This window comes from Hypanus sabinus, chromosome 6 (assembly GCF_030144855.1).
Source record: "Hypanus sabinus isolate sHypSab1 chromosome 6, sHypSab1.hap1, whole genome shotgun sequence".
In the NCBI taxonomy this organism is placed as follows: domain Eukaryota; kingdom Metazoa; phylum Chordata; class Chondrichthyes; order Myliobatiformes; family Dasyatidae; genus Hypanus; species Hypanus sabinus.
In genome coordinates this window covers 144,168,733-144,189,269 of record NC_082711.1, presented here as the reverse complement: position 1 = coordinate 144,189,269, position 20,537 = coordinate 144,168,733, and the positions used below count along the sequence as shown (strand labels likewise).

Here is a 20,537-nt window from a genome sequence, read left to right as displayed (position 1 = left end):
TTTTACTGGGTGTTGATGGTAAAGCCTTCTCTATTGTGCATTCTTAATTGCCATTCCATCCCTTCTGATATTAAGGTTATATGGAGTGAATTGTTTTTTATGTCTATCAGGTGAGAAAGTCAAAATGGATTAGCCATTTCTGGCTGAAGATATTTCTGAATGTTTCCCGGATATTTTTGGCATTTGTAAATTGGGCCCAACACAGAGGATGGTTGTCATTGAGGACAAGGACACTTGTCTTTCTACTGACTTCATTTGTCCAATATTCCCAATAAATATCAGGAATGCAGAGCTTTGATGTGCATTGGTTGTAGGATTATTGTGACAGTTAAACATACATTGGATATGTGTAAGCTTTCCCCAGGCTTGATTGTGATGATGGATAGAGAGTTACGCTTGTATGCCAACTTGCAAATTGTGATGAAATACAAGTCTTTGCCTAGTAGTCCATGCCATCTCTGTTTTGAGCTGCCGAATCTGTTCTTGCCACATTCAGTACAACAGGGGCAATCTCTGGTGAACTCTGTCATTGTTTCAAGTAGTGATCGTCGGTCACACATATATATAGATGGAAATCACTATATAGGATTGTTCCTTGCATTATTCACTTGCAGAACCTATATGTCAACAATAACTTGGCTGGTCTCATTAGTAATGGTGGTGCTTCTCAGCCATTCTTAATGAGTTTTTACATTTTTGGGGCAGGTATAAAGGTTCAGAGCACCACAGCTATGTATGCTTACATTTAGTCAACTGTAATACTGCATCAGAAAGGATGGGTACATGAATGAGAGGGATCTGGTCTGGGTGCAGGTAGATGTGACTAACAGAAGCACATGTTGGCATGGACTCAATGGGCTGAAAGGCCTGTTTCTGTGCTGTGGTACTCTGGCTCTATAAATGCATTCCGTGCCCTTGATAGTTTTGATTTTTGCTCATCCTGACTCAACAGCTGAGTGAGGACAGGTGTTTTTCCTTGTTTGTGTTTGGATTAATTTCATGTTGTGGACTCTATCGCTCAATTCCTATTATACTGTTTTTTTTAAATTTTCTGGAGATTAGGAATACAGTGCCTCCTTGAAGGTATACTTTTCAAATTCAGCATTTTCATTGAAAGTTATTTTACTTCTGTTACTTGACATGAGCGTCGGCCTTTTTCATTCAATACAAAATGTTTTTTTGAGTAGTGGCCGATAGGCCCTGAACTGTAACCAAAACTAAAATGGCCACAGCTGATGGAAATTTGAAATCGAAAATGTTTACAGTATACTTTGTTTTTCTTCACAATCGGGCCGCTGATACCAGGAAGTAGCGGGAGAGCCCTGCTGTCAAAGGGGTCTATGACGATCTGTATCGGGGACCGGGGACTATGCTTCAGTCCGGCCGGAGATGCTCTGCCAGCGGGCGCCGCTAGTGGGCGCTCCAGGCTTAGGCTCGCTCCGTTCCCATGGGAATCGCCGAGTCGGATCCCGCCTTCCGTTACCCCGGTAACGGGGCAGTGGGACGGAGTCAATTTCAATGGCGGCCGACGGTGGCGGCGGCGAGGGAGGGGCGACAGCCATTTACCGGACTCAGGATCCCGTTCAAAACCTCCGCATCCGGTGAGAATGCGGGATAAAGACCCGTTCGGGGAAAGCAGCGGGTCGATATTGCAGTTGTGCGGGAGACAGGAAATGGGATCAACGCGGGGTTGGGGGGGGGCAGGGAGTGGGGTTAACACGATTGCATACAGTACTTCAATAAAACGTCTTTCAAATGAACAAGGTAACGCCAAGGTGGATACCAAGTACAAGTCTGTCCCCTCAGCTCAGTAAATTACAAACTGTCCCTAGGTTCAATGGTGCATCCAGCGGCAGAAGGTTAGGTCAAATGTACCCACATCTGATTTCAGCCCATCCATTCTTCTACTCTGTAAATGTGGAAGAGCGAAAGCCCAGAACTCCATGGAACTGCAGAGTAGCTGACACTTTGATCCAGCCCCTTTCATCATAGGAGCACTGACCTAAAATAAAACCATTTTCCTGCAGAGTTTCTGCTTCCCGAAAATTCTGCGTCATCTCCCGCCATTTACTGATTCTGCTTCTGTTTATAAAATTCAAAACATTCCTATATCGTCAGAAGCCGTGCTGTTCTCTTTGGCAGTGGAAACCAAGGTGGCATCTCAGCGGAGGTGCTGGAAACAGTAGAGAGTGAGCCATTAAGTTGGGCCTCTTTGGAATGAAAAGAGAATATGTTCTGTGAGAGATGGGTAGGGTCAGAGCTGAGGGGACTGAGATGGAATGAATGTGGGTAGACAGCCTTCCATCATGGGTGGAACCTTCGGATGAAGGACAGTGGAAGATACGCTGGAGGTTCTGGTTATTAGGAAGGAATGATTCACAAGTGTTCTATGTTCTAATTCCAGAATCATTTGAAGTGCAGAATGTGGGCCCATATTTATTTATCTACATCTATGTTTTTTTTTTATTTTATTTCCTGAGTCATTTGTAAAAGGTTTGATAGGGAGGGGAAGCAGTGGGTTAGAGGAGGGGTGTAGGGGCAAATGGGGCACCATGACTGATTATGGGTGAAATATTAGAATTGCTCTATTTTCAGCAATTGCTCCCTAACTTAAACCTGGAACTTGTGACTGGGGTTTCATCCTGTGTACAAAGCCAAATACGTGACTGTGTCTCACCCTGTGCAAGGATGGCAAATCTAAAAAATTGCTTTGATGCATCAGCACAAAGGAGGCAGATTTAGTCTTGCATAAGATATAGGTAGGAGTGACCAAAAAAAGAGAAATTGGCCATTTGACATTGGCCATTTAAATCTGTACAGATACATTGAATGGACAGTGGGCAGCAGAATGATATTCCAAAAGACTCTCCATCTGACTTTTTCCATTTTAGTTCTGTCCTGCCAGTTGATAGATTGGGATGATACAAAATGCATGAATAGGGTTGATTTATGTAATCAATTAGAATTAATTTAAAGATCATGGGCTTTATGAAGGGAGGTATTTAAATATATTTTTATTTTACTTCTAAAAAGTATATGGCTTCAGCGGGTCACCCCAACGACACTCCTCACTCAACATGTTTTGCAAACTGCTTCTATTTCCAAGCAAAATGCCATTGAAATGGCTACGTTCAACACCGTGACTTCAGAAGGCATCACTGGTAAGTTTTGCCTGACAGGTTTTGCCCTAAAATGAGCTTCAACAAGTAACTACCAAATAAGGGGCTACTTTATCTAGCATGAAATAACTTTTTTTTTAAATGTTGGAAATTGCTGGTTGTGCAGAATCACTGGGGAGATAGAAGAAACACTGTTACTGCATGGGAAGATGATCCTTTATTTGAGAAAGGATCAGTATTTGAGAAAGGTGAAAGTGCAGGGGTAAAACGAATGGCAAGTGGAATACAAGAGGGATTAAATAAAGAAAGGAATGAGTTACAAGACAGATAATAGGATAAGTAAGGAAGTAAAATGTAGTGTACAGAATATGTAAATAGGTGTAGCAGAAGCAACAGAAATTAATTTTTAAAAGCTGTAATGTTTTAACACAAAGGTTAGATGGTATTCTTTGAGTCTGTGTTGGTTTTTATAGCAAATATAGAAACCTACAGCACAACTACAACACCGCCAACATTTGTGTCATCAACAAACTTACTAACCCTCCACTTCCTCATTCAGGTCATTTATAAAAATCATGGAAGAGTAGGGATCCCAGAACAGATCCCTGAGGCACACCACTGGTGACTAAACTCCATGCAGAATATGAACTGTCTACAACCACTCTTTGCCTTCTGAGGGCAGGCCAGTTCTGGATCCACAAAGCAATTTCCCCTTGGATTCCATACCTCCTTACATTCTCAATAAGCCTTGCATGGGGTACCTTGGCAAATGCCTTGCTGAAATCCATTTACATTACATCTACTGCTCTACCTTCATCAATGTGTTTAGTCACATCCTCAAAAAATTCAGTCAGGCTCGTAATGCACGACCTGCCCTTGAGAAAGCCATGTTGACTATTTCCTAATCATATTATGCCTCTCCAAATGTTCATAAACCCTGCCTGTCAGGATCTTTTTCCATCAAATTACCAACCACTGAAGTAAGACTCACTGGTCTATAATTTCCTGGGCTATCTCTACTCCCTTTGTTGAATAACGGATCAACAGTTGCAACCCTCTAATCCTCTGGAACCTCTCCTGTCCCCATGGATGATGCAAAGATCATTGCCAGGGGCTCAGCAACCTCCTCCCTCACCTCCACGGTAGCCTGGGATACATTTCGTCCATTCCCGGCGACTTATCCAACTTGATGCTTTCCAAAAGCTCCAGCACATTCTCTTTCTTAATACCTATATGCTCAAGCTTTTCAGTCTGCTGTAAGTCATCCTTACAATTGCCAAGATCTTTTTCCGTAGTGAATACTGAAGCAAAGTACTCATTAAGTACCTCTATTATTTCCTCCAGTTCCATACACTTTTCCACTGTCCCACTTGATTGGTCCTATTCTCGCAGGTCTTATCCTCTTGCTCTTCACATTCTTGTAGAATGGCTTGGGGATTTCCTTAATCCTGCCCGCCGAGGCCTTCTCATGGCCCCTTCTGGCTCTCCTAATTTCTTTCTTAGGCTCCTTCCTGCTAACCTTATATTCTTCTAGATCTCTATCATTACCTAGCATTTTTGAACCTTTTGTAAGCTCTTCTTTTCTTCTTGACTAGATTTACAACAGCCTTTCTACACCATGGTTCCTGTACCCTACCATCCTTTCTCTGTCTCATAGGAATGTACCTATGCAGAACCCCGCACAAATATTTCCTGAACATTTGCCACATTTCTTCCATCCATTTCTGTGAGAACATTTGTTCCCCATTTATGCTTACAAGTTCTTGCCTGATAGCCTCATATTTCCCCTTACTCCAATTAAATGTTTCCTTAACTTGTCTGTTCCTATCCCTCTCCAAAGCTATGGTAAAGGAGATAGAATTGTGATCATTATCTCCAAATGCTGTCCCACTGAGAGATCTAACAGCTGATCAGGTTCATTTCCCAATACCAGATCTAGTACAGCCTCTCCTCTTATAGGCTTATCTACATATTGTGTCAAGAAACTTACATTGAAATGTCCGGGTCTGAGTGACAATGGGATGAAAAATTCAGATTATGAGATGCTGTAGGCCTATGGTGTAGAGAAGGTGGCAAATTTGTTTCTCCAATATAAGCGGCAAGTACACAATTTTAAATAAAGCTAGAAAGAATTTTTAAGTCTTTATAGAAAATTGCTGCTCATCTGAAAGGTATATTCGTTATCCTTCATTCAACACACAACCATGCAAAAATATTTATTTATTTGCCTTGAGCAACTCCATCATTAATTGGAATTTCTTCCCAATTTTGCAGATAGTTATCGGACTGACGACCAAGAAGAAGTTGTAGTGGGTTGGCAAGAGAAGCTATTCAGCCAGGTAATTTATCTTTAAAATTACTGTGCAACTAATTTCTGAAGCTCCTTTTTAAGGAAAATATATTTGAGGCATTAAATGCAAAATACTTAAGTTTACACTTGTGCCATACAATACAATTTTTAGAAACAAATAACTGGAGCTTACATATTAAGAGCAGCTCAATCAAAAGACTTCAATATGATCAAGCTTTTTTTGTTGATTATATACTTGATCAAAAATACTTCATCATATTGAAGTCTTGTCTGGATTAAATGAGCATATGGTTGGTGACCAGCAGAGTTCCGCAGGTCCCAGAATTTCTGGGACCCCTCCTCTTTGTGATTTTTATAAATGACCTGGATGAAGGAGTAGAAGGGTGGGTTAGTAATTCTGCTGATGACACAAAGGTTGGGGGTGTTGTGGATAATATGGAGGGTTGTCAGAAGTTACAGCGGGACATTGATAAGATGCAGACCTGGGCTGAGTAGTGGCAGATGGACTTCAACCCAGGTAAGTATGAAGTGGTTCATTGTGGTAGGTTCAGTTTGAACACAGAATGTAGTATTAATGCTAAGACACTTGGCAGTGTGGAGGATCTGAGTGATCTTGAGGTCCATGTTGATAGGACACTCAAAGCTGCTGCGTAAGTTGACAGTATTGTTAAGAAGGTGTATGATATGTTGGCATTCATCAACTGTGGGATTGAGTTCAAGAACAGTGAGGTAATGTTATGGCTATATAAGACCTTGGTCAGCCACTTGGAGTACTGTGTTCATTTCTAGTCACCTCACTACAGGAAGAATGTGGATACTACAGAGTGAGTGCAGAGGAGATGTACAAGGATGTTTCCTGGGTTGCAGGGCGTCCCTTACGAGAATAGGTTGAGTGTAGTTGGCCTTTTCTCCTTGGAGCGATGGAGGTTGGGAGGTGACCTGATAGAGGTGTCTAAGATGATGAGGGGCATTGATCGTGTGGAGAGCCAAAGGCTTTTTCCCAGGACTGAAATGGCTAAAATGATGGGGCGTAGCTTTAAGGTGTTTGGAAATAGATACCGAGTGGATATCAGGGGAAAATTTTTTCACACAGAGAGTGGTGGATGCATGGAATGCACTGCTGGCAGCGGTGATGGAGGTGGGTACAATAGGGTCTTTTAAGAGCCTCTTAGATAGGTATATGGAGCTTAGAAGAACAGATGGCTATGCAGTAGGGAAGTTCTAGGCAGTCTCTAGAGTAGGTTACATGGTCGGCACAACATTGTGGGCTGAAGGGCTGCAAATGTGCTGTAAATGTTTATGTTCTATGTTTGATCCTGGGTCTGCAGCTTAGATTCTCCTGTTATAGCTGCCAGTGAAATGACGGTCTACTCTTAACAGAACATTAAATTTGGAAGATGATTCTAATGACCTTCCCTGTGTGAAGCTGGTTTGTAACCACCCCACTGATGGTGTTGAACAACAAGAATAGAAATGGGTTTTCCTCAGCATCTTGATGGCTGTAAATTTTGCTACAAATACTTCACCACCTGCATGTGTCTACCCTCTCTGTTCCAGCCTCATAATTTCTAAATTCATAATGATCAAAAAGCAGGATTTCAGTCCTTAGCTGGACAAGGATAGAAGATTGGAAGTAAACCTAAAGTAACTGCTTTCAATTTTAGTTTGAAATTGACCTGTTCAAGAATGACTATGCCTGCCAGAGTCCACTGGACTATCAATACCAAAATGAGATCCTGCGCTTGGAGGAAACTGGAGAGAGAAAGAATTGCAGAATCTTTACTTACACTGACTTTGACCGCTACACCAGCACTGAAGAGGTACTGAATCTGATTGTTCCCTTTTCTTAGACTTGAGCGAAATAAACTTCTTTTAACATAATACCGTCTAACCTCAGGTTAAGAACACCTGTTATGGACATCCATGCATAAGATTGAGCTCCGATAATATTAAATTCAGTGTCCAATGTATGTATATACATTCATTCCTATAAATGCCACAGTTAGCTTTTCCTCCGCTTATCCTTCCCTCCACTTTTGCCCAACAATGTGTATATCTATTACTGTGTGAAATAGCTAAGAAAGAAGGGAAGAAAAATATTGCCGGTAAATAGTAGAGAGAAGCAGGTGGGAGGACAGATAGTAAAAGTTCTGATGAAGAACCTCTTTACTGACATCAAAGTTTCTGATTAGAAGAACATACAGGCATAAAATACAATTTATCTGGGAGGCCCATCATGTTCCTATATGGAAGCAGTAAATGATGAGAATAGTGGAAGCTGAAGGACAGAATTGACATGGAAATTTGGGGAATGTCCATGATAAATAAATGGATTTTAGGGATGTAACCAAATTGCTGTTTATCTTTCATCCAAGATGATCAAAAAAATTAAATTGATAAAGCTATTATTGTATTTGCTGTTGTAAATAAGATGTTGGCTTGGACCTGAAGAACTTAACTTCAGGTTTTCCTCTCCTTCTCTCTGGGTAAAGAAGTTTCTCCTGAATTCCCATTTGAGTTCATTAGTGACCAAATGTTTAAGATTTGCTTCTACTCTCACCTCCAGACAAATACCTCTTAACTGTATCAATCTGTGAAACCCTGTAACATGGGCACTTTTTATGTGTTAATGATTCAGTCTTTTGGGCAGGAAATATCCCCAACCTAGTTGGTCTTTATTGAAAATTTCTCGATTCTGGTATTGGTCAAAGATCTTTTATTAATCCATGGCTTTTTGCACAATCTCCAGTTCATTTTAATCATATTTTTATAGAGTGGCAGCCAGAACTGTTTGCTGCATTCAATTTAGTTTGCCATGAATTTAACATAGTTTTAAATGTTGTAACCCTATATTTAAACAAAACCTCAGTGCATTTCCCATAACATATTACAGCTCTGGCTAAGAACAGACTTCGCTGAACGGAGGGTTAAATTAACAACAGATTGCTAAATAGTGTGCAGTTTTGATTAAATGTGTCCTTATTGCAGCACTGTAAGATGGTGACTACATCAGCAATGGAGACTCCATCTTACCTGACAGAGAGAATGTCACATGTTCGACGCAGGAGGCAGGAGCGCAGAATTATGTAAGTGAGTGGGAGAGGAGTGAGTGTGCAGTACAATATAAACTCATTGGATCTTTCTGTTATTAAAGTTTATTTGACATTCCACAAAATGTGGAGTGACTTGCCTTGGCTTTTAATATTGTGCAATATTTTTCAAAAATTGTGTTGAATCTTTATTTGTGTATATGCTACTGCTGAGCATCCCAGCTATAGGTGGGCTGTGTGTGATCTTGACATTTTGAATTGTGAAGAATGTGAAGTGATCTCAGACCCAACATGTAAAATTTTGAATCAGCTTGATAGAGCAGATGTGGAGTCGATATTTTCCTCCTGACTGGAAGTCTTAGAATCTCGGGTCACAGTCTTAGAATGCAGGGTCAGTATTTACAACCATGATAGAAAAAAATCTTATAGAGTGAATTCTTGGAATTTGCTTATGAGCGCTGTGGGGGCTCGGTTTTTAATTATATTCATCCACAGAAATAGTCGAGTTTTAGATATTAAAGAATCAAGGGAAAGAGACATTGAGCTAAATGACTAATTGGTGAGTAGGCATGAAAAATGACTGGCCTACTCATACTTCCATTTCTATGTTGGTATATTCTTACTCTAATAATGCTGATAATTTTATTCTTTACAATGGTTTCCCCTTTGTGATAGGGGCATATTGATCCTGGCATCAGCCTGATCTGCGCTCCATTATGTTTTTGCAGTGGAAGTACTGCATTTGCAAGAAACACGTGATTTAGCTTGAAGTTATTAGTCTTGGGATGAAGCTCCTTCGCTCTGCACAAGTGACATCCTCAATCCCAGTCTAGAGGATTCCTTTTTCTAATCTATTCTTCCCCATTTCATCATCTCATTCCACCACAATGCCACAGTTCCCATCCTAAAACATAAAAATCACTTTTTAAATTTGTGATGCATATTACTTGAAAGGTTGAAGTGGAAATGTTTCAATCCATTTCCTCCTGCAGATAGTTCAGACCTTAACCTCACTTTTGAACTGAGTCCTAGAGATCTATTTATAACCCATTTTATCACCTTGCTTCCTGGAGAGGACCAATAAGTGTGCCATCAGTTTACGATTTGCATGCAAGTGACACTGAATCCTAATGAAACCATTCTCCCGCTCCTAGTAATGAGTTAACTAACTCAGTGCAGGCCAGCATTGGTGTACAAATCTACCTTCGTATTAACTTTGCAGGGAAGGGAAGATTCCAAGATCTCGGATCATAACCTGGGAGCCGACTGAAGAGTTTGTAAGAAACAACCATGTTCTGAATACTCCAGTGCAAACCATGTACATCATGGGAGATCTGGGGCCTTATGGAAAGTAGGTCTTTCATCTCAGAAACCCATTTTAAATTACGCTTGGTATAATGAATTGCTATTTCAGTTATTAATTATGTTCTGTATGTTCAGGCTGGGACACCGTGAGCATGAGTATATATTGTGTACCATTAAGATGGACGGCAATGGAGTTCTCTCCATCAAACCAGACTTCAATGATTCTAAAGCAGCCTACAGGCAAGTACTGTGCTCAGATTAGTGTGTGTACTACTACCGGTTATGAATATTCATCTTTCTTATATCACATTTTAACATGTTTCTGTAGGCAATTTCTATCTCCAGGACATACTTTTGTATGTCATTCTCTGTTTCCATTTTGTAATAGGTTTGAATCATGAGAACTTTCTAAACACATGGGCTTACAAGCCATGTGGAACCTGTCCTCCTAATCTGTCCCTTTGTCTTTTGAATCTGTGTCCCACCACTTATGTGGCTGATGGATTCTGATGCCTAAAACTAAACCCAGGGTTCTAACAAGATTCTTTGCAAAGGAAGTGTAATTGTTTCCCTTTGCTATTGCAGCCTTTTACAAATAGTCTAATATCTCAAATTAGTCTGTTGTATTGCATTTTGTACCTGTTCATTCTCTCTTAATTGCATACCGTGTTGCTGGAAAGTTTGTGAATTCTGTAGAATTTTCTCTGTTTCTGCATAAATATGACCTATAATGTGATCACATCTTCACACAAGTCCTAAAGCTGGGTTAAAAAAAAAGAACCCAATTAAATAAATAACACAAAAGACATTATACCTGTTCATTGAGAAAAATGGATCTAATTTTATATGTATTTCTTGGAAAGAGTATGTGAAACTTTGCTTTCAGTAACTGGTGTGAGCCCCTTGTACAGCAATAATTTCAACTAAACGTTTCTGGTAACTGTTAATCCGTCCTGCACATTGGCTTGGAGGAATTTTAGGCCAATCCTCCTTACAAAGCTGCTTCAACTCTGGGATATTGGTGGTCTTCCTTGTATGAACTACTTGTCTCCGTGACCGTTATCTCATCTTGGATGCTGTAGAGGGGGGTGATCTGACAGAGGACAGCCACGGCGATCGGGTCTCTGGCACTGAGCCTGGTTCTGTGATGCAGAAGGGAGAGAAGCAGATGAGGAATGCAGTAGTCATAGGGGATTCCATAGTGAGGGGAGCAGACCACATGGTGTGGTGCCAGGGTATGGGATGTCTTGGATTGGGTGCAGAGCATTCTGAAGGGAGAGGGTGAACAGCCAGAAGTCTTGGTACACGTTGATACCAATAGCATAGGTAGAAAAAGGGAGGAGGTCCTGAAGAGAGAATTCAGGGAGTTGGGTAGGTAGCTGAAAAACAGGACCTCCAGAGTAGTAATCTTGGGATTGCTGCCTATGCCACATGCTAAAAAGCACAAGAATAGCATGATCAAGCATATCAATGCATGGCTCAGTAACTTTGGATCATTGAGGCATCTTCTGGGGGAGGTACAACCTGTACAAAAAGGACTGGTTACACCTGAACCCAAAGGGGTCCAATATCCTAGCAGGTGGGTTTAATAAAGCTGTTAGCTATTAAACTAATTTGGCAGGGGGTGGGAATCGGAGTGATAGGGCTGAGGAAGGGGAAAACAGAAATAAATCAAAGATAGCATGTGATAGAGATGATAGAAAGGACAGGCAGGAAATGAGGAATAATCACAGCCGGTGGGATGAATTACAGGGCAATAGAGGCATAATGCAGTTAAAACAGAAAGCAACAAATACTGGACTGAAAGTGTTATATTTGAATGCATACAGCATAAGAAATAAAATGGGCGATCTTGAAATTCAGCTACAGATTGGCAAGTATGATGTTGTGGCCATCTCTGAAACTTGGCTAAAAGATGGCTGCCATTGGGAGTTGAATGCCCAAGGATATATGGTGTATTGGAAAGATAGGTTAGTAGGCAGATGGGGTGGTGTGGCCCTGTGTATGAGAAATATGAAATCATTAGAAAGGGATGACATAGGATCGGAAGGTATAGAGTCTCTATGGTTGAGTTAAGAAATGGCAAGGGTAAAAAGACCTTAATGGCAGTTGTATACAGGCTTCCAAACAGCAACTGGGATGTGGATTACAAATTACAGCAGATGATAGAAAAGTCGTTTCAGAAGGGCAATGTCATGATAATCTTTGGGGATTTAAAAATGAAAGTAGATTGGGGGAACCAGGTCAGTATTGGACCTCAAGAGAGAGAATTTGTAGGATGTCTAAGGGTAGCTTTTCACAACAGCTTGCTGTTGAGCCTACTAGGGAATTGGCTGTGCTGGATTGGGTGTTGTGCAATGATCCGGAGGTGATAACAGAGCTTAAGGTTAAGGAACCCTTACGAAACAGTGATCACAATACGATCGAGTTCACTTTGAAATTTGAGAAGGGGAAACTAAATTCCAGTATGTCGTTATTTCAGTAGAATAAAGGAAATTACATTGGCTTGAGAGGGGAACTGGCCAAGGTTGACTGAAAAGGGACACTAGCAGGAAGGACAGCAGAGCAGCAATGGCTGGAGTTTCTGCGAAAAATTAGGGAAGTTCAAGACAGGTATATTCCAAATAAGAAATTTTTGAATGGAAGAAGGACACTACTGTGGCTGACAAGTGAAGTCAGAGCCAAAGTAAAAGCAAAAAAGAAGGCATACGAGGAAGCCAAAGCTAGTGGAAAGGTAGAGGATTGGGAAACTTTTAAAAACTTGCAGAAGAAAACTAAGAAGGTCATTAGGAAGGAAAAGATGAATTATGAAAGGAAGCTGGCAACTAATCTCAAATATCAAAGAAGCTTTTTAGGTGTAAAGGGTTAAGGAGAGTTGAGGGTAGATACAGGACCAGTAGAAACTGGCGCTGGAGATATTGTAATGAGAGACGCAGAGATGACAGAGGAGCTGAATACATATTTTGCATTGGTCTTCACAGTGGAAGACATCTGCAGTATACTGGACATTCAAGAGTGTCAGGGAAGTGAAGTATGTGCAGTGAAAATTACGCCTGAGAAGGTGCTCAGGAAGCTTAATGGTCTGAGGGTGGTTAAATCTCCTGGACCTGATGGAAAGCACCCTTGGGTTCTGAAGGAAGTAGCTGGAGAGATTGTGGAGGCATTAACAATGATCTTTCAAGAATCAATAGGTTCTGACATTATACTGGATGACTGGAAAATCGCAAATGTTACTCCGCTATTTAAGAAGGGTAGAAGACAGCAGAAAGAAAACTAGACCTGTAGCCTGATATCAGTGGTTGGGAAGTTGTTGGAATCGTTTGTTAGGGATGAGATTATGGAAGATTACATGACAAGGTAGGCCAAAGCCAGCATGGTTTCCTGAAAGGAAAATCCTGCCTGACTAACCTACTGAAATTTTTTGAGGAGATTACAAGCAGGCTAGACAAAGGAGATGCAGTAGATGTGGTGTACTTGGATTTTCAAAAGGCCTTTGACAAGGTGCTGCACATGAGACTGCTTAGCAAATTAACAACCAATGGAATTACAGGGGTGTTACTAACATGGGTGGAGCATTGGCTGATCAGCAGAAAACAGAAAGTAGGAATAAAGGGATCTTATTCTGGCTGGCTGCCGGTTACCCAGCAGAGTCTCACAGGGGTCGATGTTGGGACCGCTGCTTTTCACTATATATGTCAATGATTTGGACTATGGGATTAATGAATTTGTGGCTAAATTTGCTGATGATACAAAGATAGGTGGAAGAGCAGGTAGTGTTGAGGAAACAGAGAGACTTAGATAGTTTAGGGGAATGGGCAAAGAAGTGGCAAATTAAATGCACAGTTGGAAAGTGTATGGTCATGCACTTTGGTGGAAGAAATAAACGGGCAGACTATTATTTAGATGGGGAGAGAACTCAAAATGCACAGGTGCAAAGGGACTTGGGATACCCTAAAAGTTAACCTGTAGGCTGTTGGTGCAGTGACATCAGCGCTGGACTCTGGAACGGAGGTTCCTGGGTTCGAATCCAGTCGGGCCATTCCCGAGTAGGCTTTCCCAACATGCCAGGTTTAGCTCGCAACTCGACCTTGTAAAATAAAGAAAAAATACTGCGAAATGCCTGTGTGAGGAGTGGCGCACCACACAGTCTTTCATTCCACGCCATGAAAAATGCCCAACGCTGGCCTCTCAGGTTGAATTGGTGGTAAGGAAGGCAAATGCAATGTTGGCATTCATTTCTAGAGGTATAGAATAGAAGAGCAGGGATGCGATGTTGAGGCTCTATAAGGCACTCGTGAGACCACACTTGGAGTATTGTGTGCAGTTTTGGGCTCCCTGTTTTAGAAAGGATATACTGACATTGGAGAGGGTTCAGAGAAGATTCATGAGAATGATTCCAGGAATGAAAGGGTTACTGTATGAGGAACATCTGGCAGCTCTTGGGCTGTATTCCCTGGAGTTCAAGAGAATGAGGGGTGAATCTCATATAAACATTACAAATGTTAAAAGACCTGAACAGATTAGATATGGCAACATTATTTCCCATGGTAGGGGAGTCTAGGACAAGAAGGACGTCCATTTAGAACAGAGATGTGGAGAAATTACTTTAGTTGGAGGGTGGTAAATCTGTGGAATTTGTTGCCATGAGTGGCTGTTAAGGCCAAGTCATTGGGTGTATCTAAGGCAGAGATAGATGGGTTCTTGATTAGCCAGGGCAGCAAAGGGTATGGGGAGAAGGCAGGGCAGTAGGGATGACTGGAAGAATTGGATTAGCCCATAATTGAATGCTGGAGAAGACTCGATGGGCCAAATGGCCTACTTCTGCTCCTATTCTTATGGTCTTATGATTGATAGGTCCTAAATTAGCTCATTGGCTGCCATAATCTGGTAGTGTGAAGATGTATTCAATGAAAGCAAGAATCTGTTTATATATCAGGCAAACATGAGGAAATCTGCAGATGCTAGAAATTGAAGTCAGAAGTCCTGATGAAGGGTCTCGGCCTGAAACGTCGACAGCGCTTCTCCCTATAGATGCTGCCTGACCTGCTGCATTCCACCAGCATCTGTTTATATATGGTGTTCTCCAAGGAGACCGGAAGATTGAAGTGTGATTTCTCTTTCAGATGCTAATGGCTATGCTATCTATTTCCAGTTAAAAAAATAATTTGGCATTTTTGTCAGATTTTTGCAATCCACCGCACACTAAGTCTGCATGTTCATCTGAAAATCCTTTTGAAGAACTGATAGAGTATCTGCAATGTCTTGTATAGCTGAGATCCATAACTTTTCATTTCTTAATTCTGTTTTTCTACATGCTTGCTGTGAGTAGGATTGAGACGGAGGGAGAGAGGAGGGATCTGTGGTTATACATCATTCAAAATGTTTCTGCTGATGCCCAACCTGAAGAGCAGAACAGAGAGAAAAACCTTCTCAAAGATGTAAGAGCTATCTGTTTTTAAAACTGTTGATTCTTGTTTTCTTCTCCCAGCCCTTTACACAAGTGATGTTTGGATTGGGATGCTAAGATGGAATTGAATATGTTTCTAGACAGCACAGAAGATTTAAGATGTGGCTGAGCAGGTCAGCAGAGAAGCATTGCTGTGGACCATAGCTTCAGCCTTCTTACTCTCTTATCTTATTCTCTTGATCTGACCTCGTGTGTGTCAGTCCAGGTCCAGACCTGCCCCAGAAAATCAGTAGCACTGGCTAAATTCCCATCATCTGTCCCCTTTCCTACTCTGAGTCTAAGTCTGAGTTACCCACCTACTTCAAGCAGGCTTCAAGTATACTGGTGTCTAAGAAGAACATGGTGCCTCAATTACCATCATCCAGTAGCGCTTATGTCCACTGTGATGAAGTGTTTTGAGAGGTTGGTGATGAAGCACATCAGTTCCTGCCTGAGAAGTGACTTGGAACTGCTCCGATTTGCCTACTAGCATGACTGAAACACGGCAGATGCCATTTCATAGTCTCTTCACTCAGCCCTGGAACATACGGACAGCAAGATGTATATATCAGGATGCTCTTTATTGACTACAGCTTGGCATTCAATATTATTATTCCCTCAAAATTAATCAATAAGCTTCAAGACCTTGGCCTCCATACCTCCTTCTGTAATTGGGTCCTTGATTTTCTCACCTGTAGACCCAGTCAGTTCAGATTAGCGACAATGTCTGCATAATCTCTCAGCACAGCTGCACTAATTCTGTGGCTTAGCACAGCTCCAATGCCATATTTAAGTTTGCTGTCAACATCACTGCCATAGGCTGAATCAAAGGTGGTGATGAATCAGTACATAGGGAGATTGAAAATCAAACTGAGTAGTGCTACAACAACCTCTCCCTCAATGTCATCAAGACCAAGGAGCTGATAATTCATTTAAGGAGGAGGAAACTGGAGGTCCCTGAGGCAGTCCTCATTGGGGACCAGAGTCAGTAACTTTAAATTCCTTGGTGTTAGTAATTCGGTGGACCTGTCCTGGGCCTAGCACATAAGTGTAATTGTGAAGGAAGCACAGCAGTACCTTACTTCCTTAGATGTTTGCAAAGATTTAGCATGGCATGTAAAACTTCCACAAACTTCTGTGGATGTGTGGTGGAGAGAATATTGACTAGTTCCATCACAGCTTGGTATAGAAACTCCAATGCACTTGAATGGAAAATCCTACTGTCCAGTCCATCGTGAGTAAAGTCCATTCCACCATTGAGCACATCTCCAGCTGCTACCATCTGGGAAATGGTACTGAAGCATTGTGATCCAGTAGAAGTGGTAGAGGCAGGTTCAATTTTGTCATTTAAATAAAATTGGATAGAGATATGGACAGGAAAGGAATGGAGGGTTATGGGCTGAGTGCAGGTAGGTGGGGCTAGGTGAGAGTAAGCGTTCGGCACAGACTAGAAAGGCCAAAATGGCCTGTTTCCATGCTGTAGTTGGTATATGGTTATATATATGGAGCACTGTCAAAAGTTTCATCACTTTTGTGCTGATTTTCATCCTACTGGCTTTCATCTTGCCCATGTCTAATTCTTCCCTTACCTTTTTCCAACTTTGGATAGTTTACCATTTGAAGCTTCCAGATCTCAGAGCAACTTCCACCATGCCTTTCCTTTCTCAGTTTCTCTGGCTTTGTTGTAACTGTTCTGATGTCTACTTTATCAGTGCTTTCAAAACACCTGGAGGAAGTCTGCAGGTTGAACAGCATCTGTTGAGGCAAAGAGGTGTTCATTATTTCAGATCAAGGTCCTGTACTCAGGCGGAAGTTCTTCCAGCAGTTTGTTTTTTTGCTCAAGACTCCAGCATCAGCTGACTCTTGTGTCTCCTTTGTCAACATCTTCTTTTTCATGTAATTGTGTTTTTTCCTCCATCATAGTTGACAAGACTCTCAGCTATATCTGTGGGACTTTTGATTGTGGTGCATTCTCACAGGGCCTTTGTGGTGGCTGCACCGAGCACCAGTGTGTTCCTGAACATGAATTCCTGTAGCTGGGAATGTGGCAGACAGCAGTACTCGACCACAGGCATTTTGCTTTAACGAGTCTGTTCTCACAGCTTTTCTTTTGAGTCCATTATGCATGTTTTCTCTCTACCACCCCCATCCCTTTGCAGGTAGAAGACCCTTTAGTTTTGTGGTGAGGGACGGCAGCATTATCTTTCAGATACTGTTCCCCCTAAGCTGTGTGGGTGTGCGGTTGAAGTGCTTCTGCACACAAAGCCTTTGTTGCCACGCAGCTGGAATTTTCTTTTACTTTATGTTTTATTAAAGTGCCGCGTAGTTTTCAGGTTATGGAAAAAAAAATTCCTGCTGAGAGCAATGGTGTGTAATTAATTAATAGATAGATAGATAGGTAGGACTGTTGCTTTCAGGTGCGATGATGAGTTGTGTTCTGTGTTGGTATATGAGAAAGATTACCAAATTATAAATAAGACTAGGGAGTTTTCCTGATATCTTTGGTTCCAGGTCCTCCTTAATCAATACAGTAAAAATAGTGTCTTAAGCTCATTAGTGTTTATAGTTTTTCTTTCTTTCTTTCTTTTTCAATCTTTTTATTGAATTTCATATATAAAGAAAACATAACATAATAGTGAATAGGTTATAAGTGCAATAGACTTGAGATTACATTAATAATAAGATAACAATATCCTATTAAATATCAACAACAAAAAAATAGTATATTAATCAATCAAGTCTATAATAATTATATATGAAAAAAATAAAAATAATCATCAAAAGAAATTAAAATTAAAAGAAATTTAAAAAATTTAAAAATACAAGAAAAAATATATAGAAAAAAAAACACTAAACTAAACTAACATGGGCAATAATAACAGTTTATATGTATATGATAGTGTCAAGATCTCCGGAACTCCATACCTGAACAAGAATAAGCAGAGAGAAGGTCTGGAAGAGGTCAAATTAATTCATATGAAAATGTCGAATGAAAGGCCCCCAAGTTTCTTCAGATTTAATTGATGAGTCAAAAATAGTGCTTCTAATTTTTTCCAAGCTCAGATAAGAAATAGTCTGAGAGAACCACTGAAACGTGGTAGGAGGATTTACTTCTTTCCAATTTTGTAATATAGACCTTCTGGCCATTAATGTTACAAAAGCAATCATTCGTCTAATTGAAGGGGAAAACTGATTACCATCCTCATTTGGTATACCAAAAATTGCAGTAGTAAAATGAGGTTGTAAGTCGATATTCCAAATTGAGGAAATGGTAGCAAATATGTCCTTCCAATAGTTATGTAAAGTGGGACATGACCAAAACATATGGGTCAATGAAGCCACATCTGAATGACATCTGTCACATTGAGGGTTAATATGAGAATAGAATCGAGCAAGCTTATCTTTAGACATATGAGCTCTATGTACAATTTTAAATTGTATTAAAGCATGTTTAGCACTTAGAGAAGAAGAATTAACCATTTGTAAAATTTTTTCCCATTTTTCTGTTGATATATTATATTGAAGTTCTTTTTCCCATTCTTGTTTAATTCTACCTGATATTTCTGGTTGTATCTTCATAATCGTATTATAAATAAAAGCCACTAATCCCTTCTGACAAGGATTTAAGGTAAAAATCAAATCTGAGAAATCCATTGAAGTTGAATTGGGGAAAGATGGTAGAACTTTATGTAGAAAATTTCTGGTTTGTAAATATCTAAAAAAATTAGATTTAGGTAACTTAAATTTGTTGGAAAGTTGGTTGAAAGACATCAAACTACCTTCAAAGAAAAGATCACAAAAACATTTTATACCTTTCCTTTTCCAGATGCTAAAAGCTTGATCTGTCAAAGAAGGTTTGAAAAAAAAATTAAGTAAGATAGGGCTATCAAGAACAAAGTTTTTCAGAGTAAAAAATTTAGGAAATTGAAACCAAATTCGTAATGTATGTTTGACAACAGGATTAGATATCTGTTTATTGAATTTAACTAAATCAGTAGGAAGAGAAGAACCAAGAACGGAGAATAGAGAATATCCCTGTACCTCATTGCTTTCTAAATTTACCCACTGTGGGCACAATGGTGAATCCAAATCTAATTTCCAATATATTAGGTTACGGATATTATTCGCCCAATAGTAAAATCTAAAGTTAGGTAAAGCTAAACCACCATCTTTTTTAGATTTTTGTAATTGCCTTTTACTTAATCTGGGGTTTTTATTTTGCCACACAAATGAGGAAATTTTTGAATCAATATTATCAAAAAAAGATTTAGGAATAAAAATTGGTAAAGCTTGAAATAAATATAAAAATTTCAGTAAAATCATCATTTTAATAGCATTAATTCGACCAACTAATGATAAGGATAGGGGAGACCATCTTGTAGTAAGTTGTTGAATTTGATGGAGCATAGGTAAAAAATTCAGTCTAAATAAATCTTTATATTTCTTGGTAATTTTTATACCTAAATAGATAAAGTTATCAGTAACAACTTTAAATGGTATCCTATCATTCAATAAAGTTTGCGCGTTTAAAGGGAATAAATCACTCTTATCCAAGTTTAGTTTATAACCAGAAAAACTACCAAATTGAGCCAACAAGGATAAAATAGCGGGAATAGACCTGTCAGGATCAGAAATATATAACAACAAGTCATCAGCATAAAGTGATAACTTGTATAACTTCTCATTTCGGGTAATACCAACAATATTAGGAGATTCACGAATAGCAATGGCTAAAGGTTCTAATGCGATATTAAATAATAAAGGACTTAAGGGACAACCTTGTCTCGTACCACGAGATAATTGAAAAAAAGAGGATCTGTAATTATTTGTAAGAACAGAAGCAACAGGTTTATAATATATTAGTTTGATCCATGATATAAAATTAGGACTAAAATTAAAATATCTCAAAGCATTAAATAAGTATGTCCATTCAACTCTATCAAAAGCTTTTTCAGCATCTAATGAAATAACACATTCTGGAATTATGGGTGATGAAGTATAAATTATATTAATCAATTTTCTAACATTAAAAAAGGAATACCGATTCCTAATAAAGCCAGTTTGGTCTTCTGAAATAATCTGTGATAGTACCTTTTCTAACCTAATGGCTAAAATTTTTGTAAGAATCTTAGAGTCTACATTTAATAGTGATATAGGGCGATAAGATGCACATAAAGTAGGATCCTTATCTTTTTTAAGAATTAGAGAGATAGTAGCTTCATAAAAAGATTGAGGTAATATCTTCTTAGCAAATGCATCATTAAAAATTTCACATAACCAAGGGGAAAGCGAAGAAGAAAAAGTTT

The 20,537-nt window shown here is 39.8% G+C and overlaps 1 protein-coding gene across 2 annotated transcripts in view; it reads left to right on the top strand.

The window, feature by feature from the left end:
* Window positions 1-1,477: 1,477 nt before the first annotated feature.
* The window catches only part of mks1 (MKS transition zone complex subunit 1), a 57,455-nt gene continuing 38,395 nt past the window's right edge, over window positions 1,478-20,537 (top strand). The window contains exons 1-8 of one of the 2 annotated variants that reach the window (XM_059973102.1): window positions 1,478-1,601; window positions 3,034-3,161; window positions 5,394-5,458; window positions 7,095-7,250; window positions 8,419-8,516; window positions 9,703-9,831; window positions 9,921-10,025; window positions 15,115-15,223. In XM_059973102.1, the coding sequence (XP_059829085.1) occupies window positions 1,519-1,601; window positions 3,034-3,161; window positions 5,394-5,458; window positions 7,095-7,250; window positions 8,419-8,516; window positions 9,703-9,831; window positions 9,921-10,025; window positions 15,115-15,223 (873 nt within the window). In that variant the 5' untranslated portion in view covers window positions 1,478-1,518. The remainder of the gene's footprint in view (window positions 1,602-3,033; window positions 3,162-5,393; window positions 5,459-7,094; window positions 7,251-8,418; window positions 8,517-9,702; window positions 9,832-9,920; window positions 10,026-15,114; window positions 15,224-20,537) is intronic. The other variant, XM_059973103.1, reaches the window with a different exon arrangement.